The sequence below is a fragment of the Cyanistes caeruleus genome, chromosome 1 (assembly GCF_971803275.1).
Source record: "Cyanistes caeruleus chromosome 1, bCyaCae1.hap1.1, whole genome shotgun sequence".
Taxonomy (NCBI): Eukaryota; Metazoa; Chordata; class Aves; order Passeriformes; family Paridae; genus Cyanistes; species Cyanistes caeruleus.
Window position 1 is genome coordinate 133,481,796 of NC_141701.1, and position 14,285 is coordinate 133,496,080.

At 35.0% G+C, this 14,285-nt stretch overlaps 1 protein-coding gene across 2 annotated transcripts in view; it reads left to right on the forward strand.

Annotated features, from left to right (window-relative positions):
• MALRD1 (MAM and LDL receptor class A domain containing 1) overlaps positions 1–14,285 on the forward strand; it is a 246,864-nt gene that overhangs the window by 195,965 nt on the left and 36,614 nt on the right. For both annotated transcript variants that reach the window (XM_086859185.1, XM_023920197.2), the window contains exons 35-36: positions 2,267–2,392; positions 4,123–4,189. In XM_086859185.1, the coding sequence (XP_086715311.1) occupies positions 2,267–2,392; positions 4,123–4,189 (193 nt within the window). The remainder of the gene's footprint in view (positions 1–2,266; positions 2,393–4,122; positions 4,190–14,285) is intronic.

A 14,285-nucleotide genomic window follows, 5' to 3' on the forward strand; every position in this document is an offset into this window, starting at 1 on the left:
TTTGGATGTTCCTTTCTTCAAATAAACCCCTCACGGTTAATCTTCATTTGATCTTATTTCCTCCTCAATCTGTCCTCTGGTAGAGACGTCCATGCTGTGTTCTATTACATTCACATCTCAACTCCACACCACAGAAACTGATGTGGAACCTCAAAATCTGAAAGCCAAAAAATTTCCATGATTTTCTGTATTACCCAAACCACTGAGATATTGCTCTGTTTTGTTTATTTTACTGCTTTGACTTCGAAATAAAACCTGGGTATTAAGAAGAAATTAAATCCTGGTCTATTCAAAGAACAAATATTCACCATAGATATTTCACAACTTTGAGATTCTCAGGAAACTTATTTAAGTTTATTTAATTCTAAGGAAACTTAGTTGAGTCTGTACTTCATTGTCACTCAAAAATTCGGTTTATAGTATATAAACATGTAAGTATTAACAGTATGAGATAGAAATACAGAAGCAGTAATTCTTGTTTCTTCTCTGAAGAAGATACTTCAGAGAAGCAAGGCAAAGCAGGGAAGAAGGCAAAGCAAAAAGAAAGTGATTTGTGCTTGTTTGGAATGAAGTCAGTGGAAAGCTGATTACTGTCACAGCTGGTGCTGAGATCCAGCTGTGTATGCCATGAGAGCACAGAGTATAATCTTTAGCTTCCTACTTTTAACAGGTGAAAAGCCATAAAAGTTTGTCAGCCAGGAAATGTCAGAGAGAAAAAGTAAATATCTCAGAAACTGTATTATTTTATAAAAATTTATGCATGATCTATAAAATTGATTGTTGTGCTAGTAACTCCAACCTATGTGTACTCTAATAACAGCACAGATTGAAAGTTGGGGTTTATTTATTTTTATTTTAGATTGATATTTTTTTCCTTGGTGCAGATTAAATCTACCTGTTCATTTTAGAAAATTTCAGTTTAGGAATTACTGACACTTTCCATTTGTGTCCCATACCAATTTTATTCATTTAAGTTTAAAAGAAAACAACACTATTTAAGTGTAAAAATGTTATGGATTCTGAATTCAGGAATTCATCAGGAAAAGTTTTATTTTGGGATAAAGATTAGTTGTCAAAAAGCATCTTGCAGAGATTAAGGATAAAACCCAAAAGGAGGCCAGGACAAAAAAACCCAAGCCCAACCAAACAAAAAAAAACATTGGTCAAGTCCCTACTAAAAACACAGTTTCTACCACAGAAATGCTTTTCTTCATGGCTTAGAGATTTATGCAGAGAATTTCCTGCAGAGTTCACATAGCAGTAAGGTTGTACAATATTATGCTAATACTGTTTTATACCTTCTAATGTACTGGATTTTATTATTTGTTGAATTTAACAAGAAAAATTGTGGGACTGTTTTCCACTTATAGATGTTCTACTTGTCTGGCTCTCTTCTTGCTGTCAGTTTTAGTGAAGGGCATATTGCCTCATCTATTTAGTCTTTTATTTGCCTGATTACAATAGTAAGGGTGCAAAACAAACATATTAACACCAGTGGGATGTATACATTAATTTTCCACAGATCAACATACTTTTCCATCTGCATCATCTGATTGAAGTGCTAATAATAATAATGAATAAAAAGTCATTTTTCAGTTTTCTGAAGTGCACCAAAATGTATCTCTTGTAGTCCTGGTAAGTTTTAAATACCTCTGAAATATTAAAAATTTTATACTTTCTTACAGGCTGTGATATCATTATGCCTTCTAATGGTTTCATTTGCACCTGGAAAATTAAATATAGATGAAATTGGGTATTTTCATTTTCATATCTTCACTGTTTTTAGTGCCAAATTACCTCAGCACCAATAACTTGGTGTCATTGTCCTTAACTGCAAAATTTTCAGCTATTAGATCCATTGCTATGACTCTTGCCTCTGTAATGTGTAAAAATAATGTATCAAAAAATTGATTCCACAATTTTGAAACTAGTTGTTGAATGAGAGTTGATTATGTTTTGTGATACCTTTTTTATGGGTTTTCTTTGGGATTTTGCAGCATACTCTCTCAATATAGTCAGTTAATATGCACTCCTCTTCCTCACAAATATTACATGGGAAAATTTGATTTCTGTACCATCTGTGCTCTGTATTTGTTTACTTATTTAGCATCTCAGTAGTAAAGTTGTATGTCTTTGAAGATGAAAGCTTGTGGAGGTCACACAGATGCAAGTTTATATCCTATAGTACGAATTAAGTATTCTGCTAGTTTTTAACAGTGAGAAAAAATCCCACAGCCGATGATGACCATGTTACTTTTCATTTCAGCCATTAAAGATTGTTCCAATGGTTCTTTGTTATGTGCTTCAACTAATCAATGTATACCACTCTCCCAGCGTTGTGATGGAATTGCAGACTGCGTTGATTCCAGCCTTGATGAGTCCAGCTGTTCAGGTACTTAGTTTTGCATAAAGTTATCATTTGAAACAAAGAAAGTACAGTTTTTTTCCTTCGGAATCTTTTGGCAGTCCGCAAACTTGACTGAGGTTCCTCTGCTAAAACATTGTCAAATTATATTAGGTATGAATTTTCCTGATGAAAGTATGACACAGATAAAAGTGAGAAAAAGATGAAGAATAATATGCTTAACATCTTAATATCTTCATAAGAGCTATTTCTTACCATATAAACACATAGTTCAAAAATACCCCAACCCTTTGTAGTATATTTTTAGGACTTCCCTTGATTTTAGCCAGTTGAGTTAACCCATGTTGCTGAGTAAAAGGATTGCTTATTTGTGGGGTTTTGTTAGTTTGCTTTTATTTTTTTTTTCTCCCAAGTGTATTACAAATCCAGGTTGGAAAGTAAACTAAATAACATTTGTTTTAGGACAGTTCATTTGACACAATATTCAGGTTTGATTTGCACTAGTTAAATGGTGCAGAAAGATAAGTGCAGAGCAATAATACACGTTCAATGTGAATTAGATTTTTATTAACAATAACTAACAAATACATAGATGATGGTGATCTAAATAATTAAATCTAGATTCAAAAATGTCCCATTCAATGACAGAAATGTACTGCAGCTCTTCCCCAAGACAGATACAAACTCTTGACCAGTTCTGTGCTGACAATACTTTGCCAGCTTCACTGAAGTTGTGTTAGCTGAGAATTTAACTCTCCTTTTTAATAATTTTTATGAATTATGTGATAAAATTAACAATATATATGAATTGCAATTATATAATTCATTACAATATATTAGATGTCTATTCACAAACCAAAAGTTTTACAAACACCTATTGGTAGGAAGCATCCACAAGTTTCTTTGGGAATGAAGCTTGACCACAAATATTGTGTTTGCTATCTCTCACAGCATCATAAAGTGTTTTGGGTTTAATCCTGAAACTGAAGATGTCCACACTGAATTGTTATATGCTGCATGCTGCAATAAACAATTTCATTTTGCATACATCCAAAACTCTTTGGGTCTAATTTGTATATTACCAGTTATTCTCACAGTAAAAAGACTGAGGGGATTCTTTATTGATTTTAAGTTTTTTCTTGCTAAAGCAATGTAAAACTATGCATTAGTAAAACTAAATGTGATGATGTGGAAGTCCAAGTTAAGGGACATCAAGAGTTTTTAAGAGAATATCAATAAGTACTTAAATCCCTTTTGTCTTTTAAAGCCTGATTTCCCTTGTTCTTATGGGAATATGATTCTAAGTATTAAAATTCTGAATATCTTTAATAAAAGGTTTGGTTACAAAGGAGTATCTATTCACTAGTCCTATATAAAAGCTATTATTAATAACATAGACTTAGGTGCTAATTAAATATTAGTTCAATTCTTTTGGGTCTTATTTTATCTATTCCCATTGTTTGAAAATCAAATAAGTGGCAAAAATTCCATTTCTGGAGTCAGATAAAAATCTCATTTGAGAAAAATTCAAAGACTGCTCAAGTGCAGCATCAGGATTTCAATAAACTCAAGAGCACTCCATTGCTTGCAATATTCTTATGACTCTGTATCACCAAGTCCATGTCTAAAAAAAAAAAAGAAGTTTTGGAAGTCAAAAGGAAGTAAGGATGTGAATATTTCATCATTTTGAAAATCAGATCACGACAAATGTAATAAAAAAGAGGGGGAAATAACAATTTTTACCTTTATGTTTGCAGTTTGTCCTGAGGAATACTGCAGAAATGGAGGAAAATGCATCATCAAAAATGACATTCCATTATGCCAGTAAGTTTCATTGGCAGTTGACTTGTGCTTGAGGTTGGAAAAAGCTGCTGTTGAAACAGGTGGTTTGCTCCCCAGGGATTGAAAGTATATTCAGTAGAAGTGTACTTTAAAAAGTCTCTGTATGTCTACACTATTTTTATCTACCCTTAGTGAGTTAAACCATATTTTGAGAAAAATGTTATTTATCAGATAGAATTTTCTGTAACTTTCATCTGTCATTACATGTGACAACCTGTTGGCTGACACCCTAAGTTTTCTGTCTCATGTTTCATATCAACATTTAAAAACACGTGTTTCTGTGCCTTATTTGCAGCTGGGTGTTGTATACCTCAGATGAGATTTTACAGCAGACCACATATTCATCTTTATCTTCCTGCCAGGTTTTTGGAAAAAGAAAGGGTTTTTTCTACTTATTCCCTCCCAAAAAAAGATGAAAAAAAATATGCTTGCATGTTTTTTCTGGAAATTCTCTCTGATGAAAAAGAACATATGCTATTCTGATACAGAATGTACAAGCCATTAGAAAGAGTCTCAGGCTATCTGAAGTGACTCATTTACACAAGATATCACTCTGTTTCCCATTGGGAAATTAGAGGAGACTTTCTAAGTGCAAAGAAAGTGATGGTATGTGTTATCATGCTTTTGTCCTTCACATGCTTCAGTGGAGCTTGCCAGAGTTTGCCAAATTACTAAAGAAGTAACATTTTTATCACAGTAGCTATCTTAGTCAAGATTAGATGCTAAGGTCTCCTAGTCACTAAGAAGTGCACATTAATAAGCTTGCTCTGTCTGAACAATTGGCGGAAGAAATGTAATATATAACATACTCAGAAAATAGAGGGACATTCAATTTGGGTCTCAGAATGCACTGTTAATTACCTGCAGATTTCCCAAAAAGTGCCCACTATAATAGAACAGAGAATGGTTGCCTGCCAGAGAATGGCAAGAATCTTGGAATTTCATCAAGGTGTTTGTTTCAAAATATCTTTGAACACATAAAGAGAGAAAGGTGACAAAAACTATAGGGAAAAATTGCAGAATGAAAAGTCAGCAGAAAATAAAGGGGTTTGAAGTAGGAAGTTTGTAATTTGTAGATTAAATCATTGATTAAAAAAAAAAAAGGAGTAATTGAGATTTTAAGTACACAAGAGAATTATGAGAATTGAACTTCTGTTCATATTTGAAAGAGGAAGTAGCCCAAACCAGCAAATCGTTTTTATCCACAGAAATAAAAGACAGTTGAAATAATGATAGTAAGTAAACTAGAAAATAACTAGTAATCTAATAAATAGTAAATAATTTCCCTCAGCATTCAGTAAGAAACATATTTAAATCTGATGTAATGCAAAGGCAATCAGAGCAAAGGCACAGAAACAAAAATTCTTTAACTGTGGGGTTAACATAACTGTGGAGCTGTACGTGCTAGCGTTGGGGAAATTGGTCATCTCTACTCAAGAGTGGCAAAACACCAGTGCATGTTGCAGTAGGCTTTCTGAAAACTGCCTGCAGGGGAGGTGGCTGGAGAGCAACAAATGGAGAAGAAAAGGGATAGCCAGATCAACAGTCTGATATCAATACCATTCAAGGCTTTATGATATTTTTAAAGAAACACTTGTACATATAATAACAGAGGAATTAACCATTACTAAGATAAAGTTCTGCATGACTTTTTTGAAATTCCACGTCAAGACCATAAAAAGACAAAAAAAAAAAAAAAAAAAAACCAAAAATATACATAAAGTAATTTAAAATGTAGAAGTTTATCAGTTTTCATTACACAGGGGGGAAAAAACCAAAAAATAAAAGCAAAACAAAAAACAAACCAACAGCCCCCAAACAATAACAAAATACCAAAAACAAACCCCCCAAAAAAACCAAAACAGAAAAAAAAATAGAAATTATCATGAATAAAACCACTCTTTTTTCACCTTTTAATTCTCAGTCCTTACTCTAAATTTCCTGAAAAATAAATGATAAATTTAGCTAGAAATATCTTCCTCCCTTGAGACCAGTCATTCTTCTAAACTACAGGATAGGTAGGAGAAAAAAACAGAGAGTGTAAGACTACAGGAGGCCTGTTGCAGAGCAGGGAGACTCCTGAAAAGAACAGAGTACAGATACTGCCCTGCCACAGAAGTGACAGAGTCTTCCTAGATGCCCAGAGGTAATTGTGTGGGAATCAAAGTGTTCTTACAAGTCACTGAGTTTGACTAATACTATTCAGTGACACTGCAGAAAAGGAGAAAAGTTGTGAACAAATCCTTTTCTTACTATTTTAGCTGGCAAAATGGATTCTGATCTTCCCCCGTGTGAGATGATTGTGCTCTAGTTTCCATAAAACAAGACTTGAATCTGGAGTTTAAAAGTCATTTTGGCCTCCCTGAGAATGTTGGTTTAGCAAAAAAATAGACTGGATGGGTCTCAAAGCTTCATTTGTTCCATCATGGTCCCATAAGAACTGAAATTGCTGCTCATTTTAGGTTAGTTTGAAGCACACTGATAAAAAATAATTTCTGGGAAACATTTTTGCTGGTGATAACAGCTGAATTTTTCTGTGGTTTTAATGCAGTGGGGTTGAAACAGTTAACTGTATAGGCTTCTTCCAGCAGTTTAACATGCAAGCATGAGAACAGTGAATTTGCAGTAGCTGCTTAGGCAAAAGAAAGCACTAGCATTTGAACTATCTGAAGAGACTGAAAGCAGACAGTAGATTTTATATTTTCAGTACTTCTCAAGTTCCTTTGATGGTGTATGTTTTTACATGTGTGAACTAGCTTAGATATATATAAAGTCAGTAACTTAGGGCATCACCATGTCTTTCAACAGTATCTTGCTAAGAGGGAGCAGTAGCAGTGGAGGCTGAGCTTTGATGTCCCTCTGTGAACAGATATCTGTAGACCTGGTGGAAAAGAAAGCAGTGCATTCAAGTCTAGATAAAATTTCTGTTGGAGTGGGTAAGACAGTTGATGTATCAGATTGCTGTAATTTTTGTTGGTGCTACTGAAAACAGCTTCTCTAGGCTGGTTCAAATGACTGCAATAACATCAGTGAGATGTCCAGTGTTTGAGAATGTGACTGCTGGCTGGTCTCAGCAAGAGTGTGTGAGTGAATGCAGGGCAATGGTGCTTGGTGGGTGATGGTTATCTTCCTACTTGAACAAAACACAGCTTGATGGCTGTCCTGGTCCTGCTTGGTATTTGAATTTTTGAGTTAGCTTTGAAAGGCGCATTTGTTTCTGCTATTTGGTCAGGAGAGTAATCGAGGCGCATATCAAACGGATTTACCTTGTACCTTCTATTTCGTGGGTATTTTCTTTTCTGACAAACTAGATGGAGCTTTAATCTGAAATTCTATGGCCACTCTCATTTGACAAAATGTGACTCCTATTTGTCCTGACTGAGGTCTCTTCTGCAGTCAATGCGCAGCCAAGTGGCTGCTGCTGGCAATCAGCTACTGTGGTTGCACCAGCAAATCATGATAATTTGAGCAAACATGACTACAATTTTTGCAACTTCAATCCTCCAATTTCAAAATCATTCCTTTGATTATATGTATGCTTTCCTTAACTGTTTGTCCAGTGTTTCTTTGTGTTTGTTTTATTTTTGCTTTAAAGTAAGTTCACAGACGCCGAGAAACACAGGAGAGGAATATAGAGGAGAGCAAGCAAGCTGGGAAAAGTGTGTTTCTAACACACTAAAGTTGAAAGGTCAGGCTTCAAAGATTGTACTAATGTTGAAAGAAAAAAAACTACTGAGAACAGAAAAAAACCCAAATCACCAAACCAGACTCTTCATACATACTTTTCATTCTCATCCATCTGGACAAGAGTAATACTAAACATGCACATTCAACATGTACTAAACTTCACGTATAATAAATACAAAATCATCATCAAATCGTCAAATGGTTTGGGTTAGATGGAACCTGTAAAGTTCATCTAGCCCAACGCCACAGAATGAGTAGTTTCATCTTCAGTTTGATCAGGTTGCTCAGAACCCCATCCAACCTGACTGTGAATCTACCACACCTCTGGGCAACATATTTCAGCAATTCACAAAGTCAGTTGTAAAAAATTTCTTTCTTAAATATAGTTTTAATCTCCCCTTCTTCACTTTAAAACCAGTATTGCTGGCCCTGTTTCTGCAGGCCCTACTAAAAATAGAATTGTTTAGGTTGGAAAGGACATAATACAGTTCTTGACTTTCCCTTTATTTTATACAAATATTTTCAGCATAATACATCAAATTTCAGAGTAGTTACACTGACTAGTACTAAAGAGCATAATGACATAATTTTTATTGTTGTCTGAACTGTAAGAAGGTTCTATCTTTTAGCAAAAAAAAGTTCACTTAATTAAACAATCATAATACAGATTAGAAATAAATCTTCATTAAGCATTTCTTTAATTCACTTAATATGTAACATCTAGCTAACTGAGCTGTGGAGATTGAAATCGAAAGGAGTCTTTACATATAGATGATTAAATATTATTATCTTTGTAGTTGTGTATCTAAATGCTGATTTGGCCAAAAATACAGAAACTGAATTATTCTGTTTGTTTATTTTTTGTGATAAAAGTAAACATTACTTTCTCTTTTGTTTTTTTAGAAAAAGAATTGGTTTTACAGGGTAATCATTCATTCAGAGAAGTGGAATTTTTGCCTATTCTTTTTAGAAAACTGCAGATTGATTGGTCCTCTATTTTTTACTTCTCATTTTTACAGTGAGCTTATTATTGTAACACAAATGATCTGTTTTAAATTGAAAAGTACTTTAATACAAGTAATAAAATAGCAACCACTATTTCACAAAACTTAAAGAAAAAGGGGGTTTTTTTTTGGTAGCTGAGACATTTTTTCAGTATCTGATTTTGTTTTCAAAATACTAGCTTCTAGTAAGCATGATAAATTTTTGAGGGGCCCTGCAAGTGGCATGCAGAGTCACATAAAGTCGTGGCAGACTGTTTGATACCTTTTCCAGTTAAGTATCATGTATGGCAAAGGAGGTAAATCTTACATCCTCACTGGACAGTATATTTCAGTGAGAAACATAGTGTTCTTGGGTTTTTTTCATAAACATGTTTGTCTTTGGATCTACTCTTACTTGTTCTGTGTTACTGGATTTTTGAGGACTGATGGTGGTAGTTATCTTTAAAAACTAAAAGTGGGAGGATTGTTTTTATATCACAGAGGATGTCAAGAAAATTGAGTCATAATAGTATTCCAGGCTAAGAAAATAAAATGTTTGGAAGCATCTGGAGTGTGGACTTGATGGAATTATGAAGTCTAAACATTGACAATATAGAAACACCAATTCATGAGTAAAGAGGGTTTAAAAAAAGAGAAGAAAGAAGCTTCCATTTCAGCCACATTTTTTCCTGTGCCTCTCAGAAATCCCCACCTCAGAGTAAGGATTGCTGATACAGCAGCTGCTGATTCACTGCAGATTATTAACTGCTCAAACAAAGCAAATTGGTACTGATTTCACTTCTTCCCTAAGAATTTTCTTTTAGGTTTACTGAACAAGTGAGACATGGGTAAATTGATAATGCTATATTGAGCATATACACCTACTCAGGAAAGTTGTAGTCATGAAAATCAATTGTACACAGAGGAGCAATGAAATGAGGATGTAGCTATGAATAAAAACAAAAGCCACAATGAGTAGTCAAGGACATAAAACATTGAAAACAAATGTCAAGCTAAGATTTGGATTTTGGGAAGCAAAGACAAACATACACAGAGGTGGTATAGAGAATTCATATCTTTCCTTTACCCAAGTCTCATTTGAAAAGTGATGCTGGTGCAAATTAAATAACAAGTTCAGGTTACCTGAGTTGGGTAAAATTAAGACTAGGAAGACAAGGTAATACATTTATTCTCCAGAAAAAAAATTAAACACAATTTTTCATGAAAGAAAATATACAATATATTGATGGAATTTTAAAGATTTGCTTACAGAAAACTCTTCCCTGAAGATTTTATTATATTATTTTTTGTTAAATCTTGAGCCTTTCTTATTTGGAAATGTTTCATGAGAGCAAGATGCTTCATACACTACTCTTACCTTTTAGTTTGTCATGTTTCTAACTTCATAGCCTTTCCCAAAGGAAAATCCCATAGGGATTATAGTGCAGTGCAACAGAAACTCAGACTTCAAAATCATAGCATTTGGTCTATTTTGCAGTAGTTGAGATGAAACAGCTTTTGCTCCTCACGCTGATTGCCTGCTCATGGGATGTTCAGTGATCATTTCACAACACAAAAAAAAAAAAAAAAAAAAAAGAAAAAAGGGGAAGTCTTTCTTTTGAATCCTCCATAATGTATCAGAATTCAGGAAATAATGCTCCTTCATATAGAAAGAGGTATGTCAAATTTAATAAGTTGGGTTTTTTTTCGTTTAGATTTTCCCCACTTGTACTGAGTGACTTCAAAGTAAATACATTTGACCAAATCAATTTTACCTAGTGAGAAACTTGCCATCAAGCAATTATCAGTGGCATACACTGGGTATCTTTTAGAATTTAGAAACTGTTTACTTCAAGTTTTGCCCTTTTTCCTCTGGAGATAATAGTATGATCCTGAGGTCAAATCTTTATCATGAAGCCAGCTGCTTCACACAGTTTGTAACTTCTAGAAATGATGAAAAAAACCTCAACTGACATTAATCTTAGTCAAACCTCATTGAATACACAGGGCAGTTTGCTCCCTTCTGCAGGGAGGCAGGGACATGCTATGAAGCTCTCCTGTGAGTGGTATGAATCAGCTGACTGCTGAATCCAATGATTGCAGGAGGAATGTTTTTCTGGTTTTTTATTATAAAACTAAAACAAGGTTGTCTCTATGTAACTGCTAAAGTTTGGCTGCACCTTATTGAAAGCCAGATGTTAGAGCCAATTATATAAATACAACTGCGTAGACACAAAGCATGGTCTCACAACACGTTTCTGATCGTGTTTCTTAGAAATCTCTAGCACCTCATTCAAATGCAAATCAGACTTTATCATTTAACTCTTTGGTTTTGGTCTTTTTTTTTACAGAAAAACAAATTTCAAGGTATCTTTAAAAATGGAAACAATCTAAGTAGACTATAGTCTTTCTTTCTTTTCCTGGGGTGAAATATTACTGGGACAAATGGAAAAAGTTTTGTTTGAATGGCCCATCAATAGAATTGGAAGAGCACTCATAGTAGAAGCACTTATTGTAAATATAGCCCACTGGTCATTCTGGAAAACAAATTGTGGACTATGCATTTTCAAATTGCCTCTTGATATGTTTGCTGAGTGGGGAGATTTTTACTTGTAAAGAAAATAAAGGAATATCTGGGACAATTTGAACTTGATGAACACTTTTTACAAACTTTTCTTGCAAAATTTTGCAGTTGAAAGGTACTAAGATAGCTTTGGGAATAAAAGCAACTGCATGTTTTATTATAAAAGGTGATTTTCCTACATTATCAATGTCATTGCAACTCTCAAGATCAAAGAGAGAATTATATTTAGTGCCTGAACACAATAATTGATGTTTTAATTTGAAGATAATATAATCTTATTGAGAGGGGTATAATTTAGTAACTACAGTGAAAATTACTTGGACATATAATAAAGATTAAGCGAAAAAAATTCTCCTCAGCTGGATCAGCAATGCTTAAGTTGCTGAAAGCAGTCAACCTCTGATAAATATCCTGTATTACTCTTTTGATTTTCAATTCATTCTTTTAAGAGATTCAAAGCAAAATGAGGAAACTCCAAGGTGTAGGAAACCACAGCTGGATTTTTTTTATTACTAAGTGCAACGAACCTTTACCTCAGAATGCCTTGTACACAAAACTCTAGATTTTATTACATTTAAAATTCAGGAGATAGGTTTGTCTTCAGTAAGGAAAAGCTTAGGATGTGTGAAGCATATGTGTAGGAGAGGATGCATTTTGAGTAATGAGAGATTTTTATATGAGAGAATGTTAATTAATGTTGGATATTGGATGTTTGCCAAAGTATGGAGAGTCCCCTGAAGGGTTACTCCTACTAATACCAGATGCTCAAGAGTAGGAAACAGGGATAGAAAGCTTTAAATCAAAGCATTTTTTGTTCTATTTTGTTCAAAAGAGGAAAGAATAGCAGTAGAATAATAAATACTTTTCAAAAGAGAGAAAAAAGGGAACAATTGACGAAGAATAAACAAGGATTGCAAAGATTCTTGTGCTGCAGCCACTCCTCCTTCACATTCATGTGGCTGTCTTTTGTCCACAGAAATTTAAAAACATCTGGGTATATCTTCAGCACGTAAATTCATAGGCACATAAATCGTTCTAAATTTTTGGATTATATTAAGTCAAACAATAATTTAGAAGTCTGTGTTCTGATAGAACTATTTAGACTGAGTGACAACCTTTTTTCAGCCTCAGTCTTCCTGGATTTAAGTGAAAGTAAGAAGCAGTATTTGGAATGAAAACCAGCATTTTCACTCCCTAAGACTACACCTGCATGTCTGCATATCAGACTTTGTTGTCTGGAATGACAATCAGCTCAGAGTTAGAGTCCTGTCTGTAGGAGGCACCTGGAGGCTGCTGGCTGGATACACCTAATGCAGTGCAGAATGTGTCACAAAAGCTGTAAGGGAGACTTCTGGAAAACAGGTCTATCATGCAGCACGATGACAAGAACTGTGAAGTGTGACTAAAGTGAGTGCTCTGATACAGATAGGTCTGGGCTGAGGATATCAGGAAAGATGGGATGGTGGAGGTCTGTATTTGAGGATCTGTGCTATTGTGTAAATCACGTAGAAAGGACATACATCTTGTATTCTGTACCAACCACTTCCTGACATTTGGCCTACTCAGTCTGACCCACTAGACACACTGGTGTCATAATGTCATCAAGCTCTCTTGCACGTTTGCAATTTTCCTTCTTGTCCAGTCAGTGAGAATTTAAGTCTCAGAGAATTATACCTTTTGTGTGGTTGCTAGGTGGTTAAAGGATTTCTTAAAAGCAGCAAAATCTACTAAATTAAGAACTTTTGAACTTTTCTAGCCAGGTTTTGCTGTGTTGACTGATCTGGAAAGCTCCATGCACTTTAATTTTAAACACATACAAACACTGAGGATTTTTCTCAGTGCTTGGAAGGAGCTTTTCATGTGTGCTATTGCTCTAATCAGATACTAGGCTAAATCTCTAAGTGGGAAGCAGTAACTATGTGCTGTTCCCATACAGAGACTTGTATGTCCTTTGGGGAGAAAGTACACTTACCTTTAAGCCAAAATAATTTTGTCTGCATCTGGTGTGAAAGTCATATTTTCAATGCACGAAAATATTTTTCATTAAAAACATGTATCAGATTGTAAGACATAAATGAACTTTGAAATGTCCTCTGGAGTATATCAAGGTGATTTGGCTCATGCAAGAATTACACTATGGATCTCAACACCAGAGTTACTGCAGGAATAAATGTCTGTGGTGGGTTGACCCTGGCTGGGTGCCAGATGGCCACCAAAGCCTCTCTATCTCTCCCCTCCTCAGTTGGACAGGGGGGGAAAAATATAATGAGAAGTTTGTGCATGGAGATGAGGACTGGGAGAGGTCACGGAGCAATTGCCATCACAGGCAAACCAGACTTCACTTACATAAATTATTCTAATTTATTACCAATCAAATCTGAATAGAGCAATCAGAAATAAAAACTAGATTTTAAAATGGCTATGCCCCACCCCTCCCTTATTCCCAGAGTCGACTCCAAGATAACTAGGTTAACTCTGCAATATGACAGAAGAACATAGCCTTATGCTGTTCTAGGGGAGCTTCAGGCTGGACATTAGGAATAAATTCTTCACAGAAGGAGTGATTAGATATTGGGATGGCCTGCCCAGGGAGGTGGTGGAGTCAGTACCCCTCCAGATGTTTAAGGAAAGGCTGGATGTGGCAGTTAGTGTCACGGTTGAAATGGAGGTCTAAGTTATAGGTTGGACTTGATGATCTCAGAGGTCTTTTCCAACCAAATTTGTTTCGTGATTCCTCATTTTCTCTGCCTCCTTACCTCTGGCAGAGCAGGGGGATGAGGAATGAGGGTTGCAGTAAGTTCATCACAGGGGCAGCCACAATGGT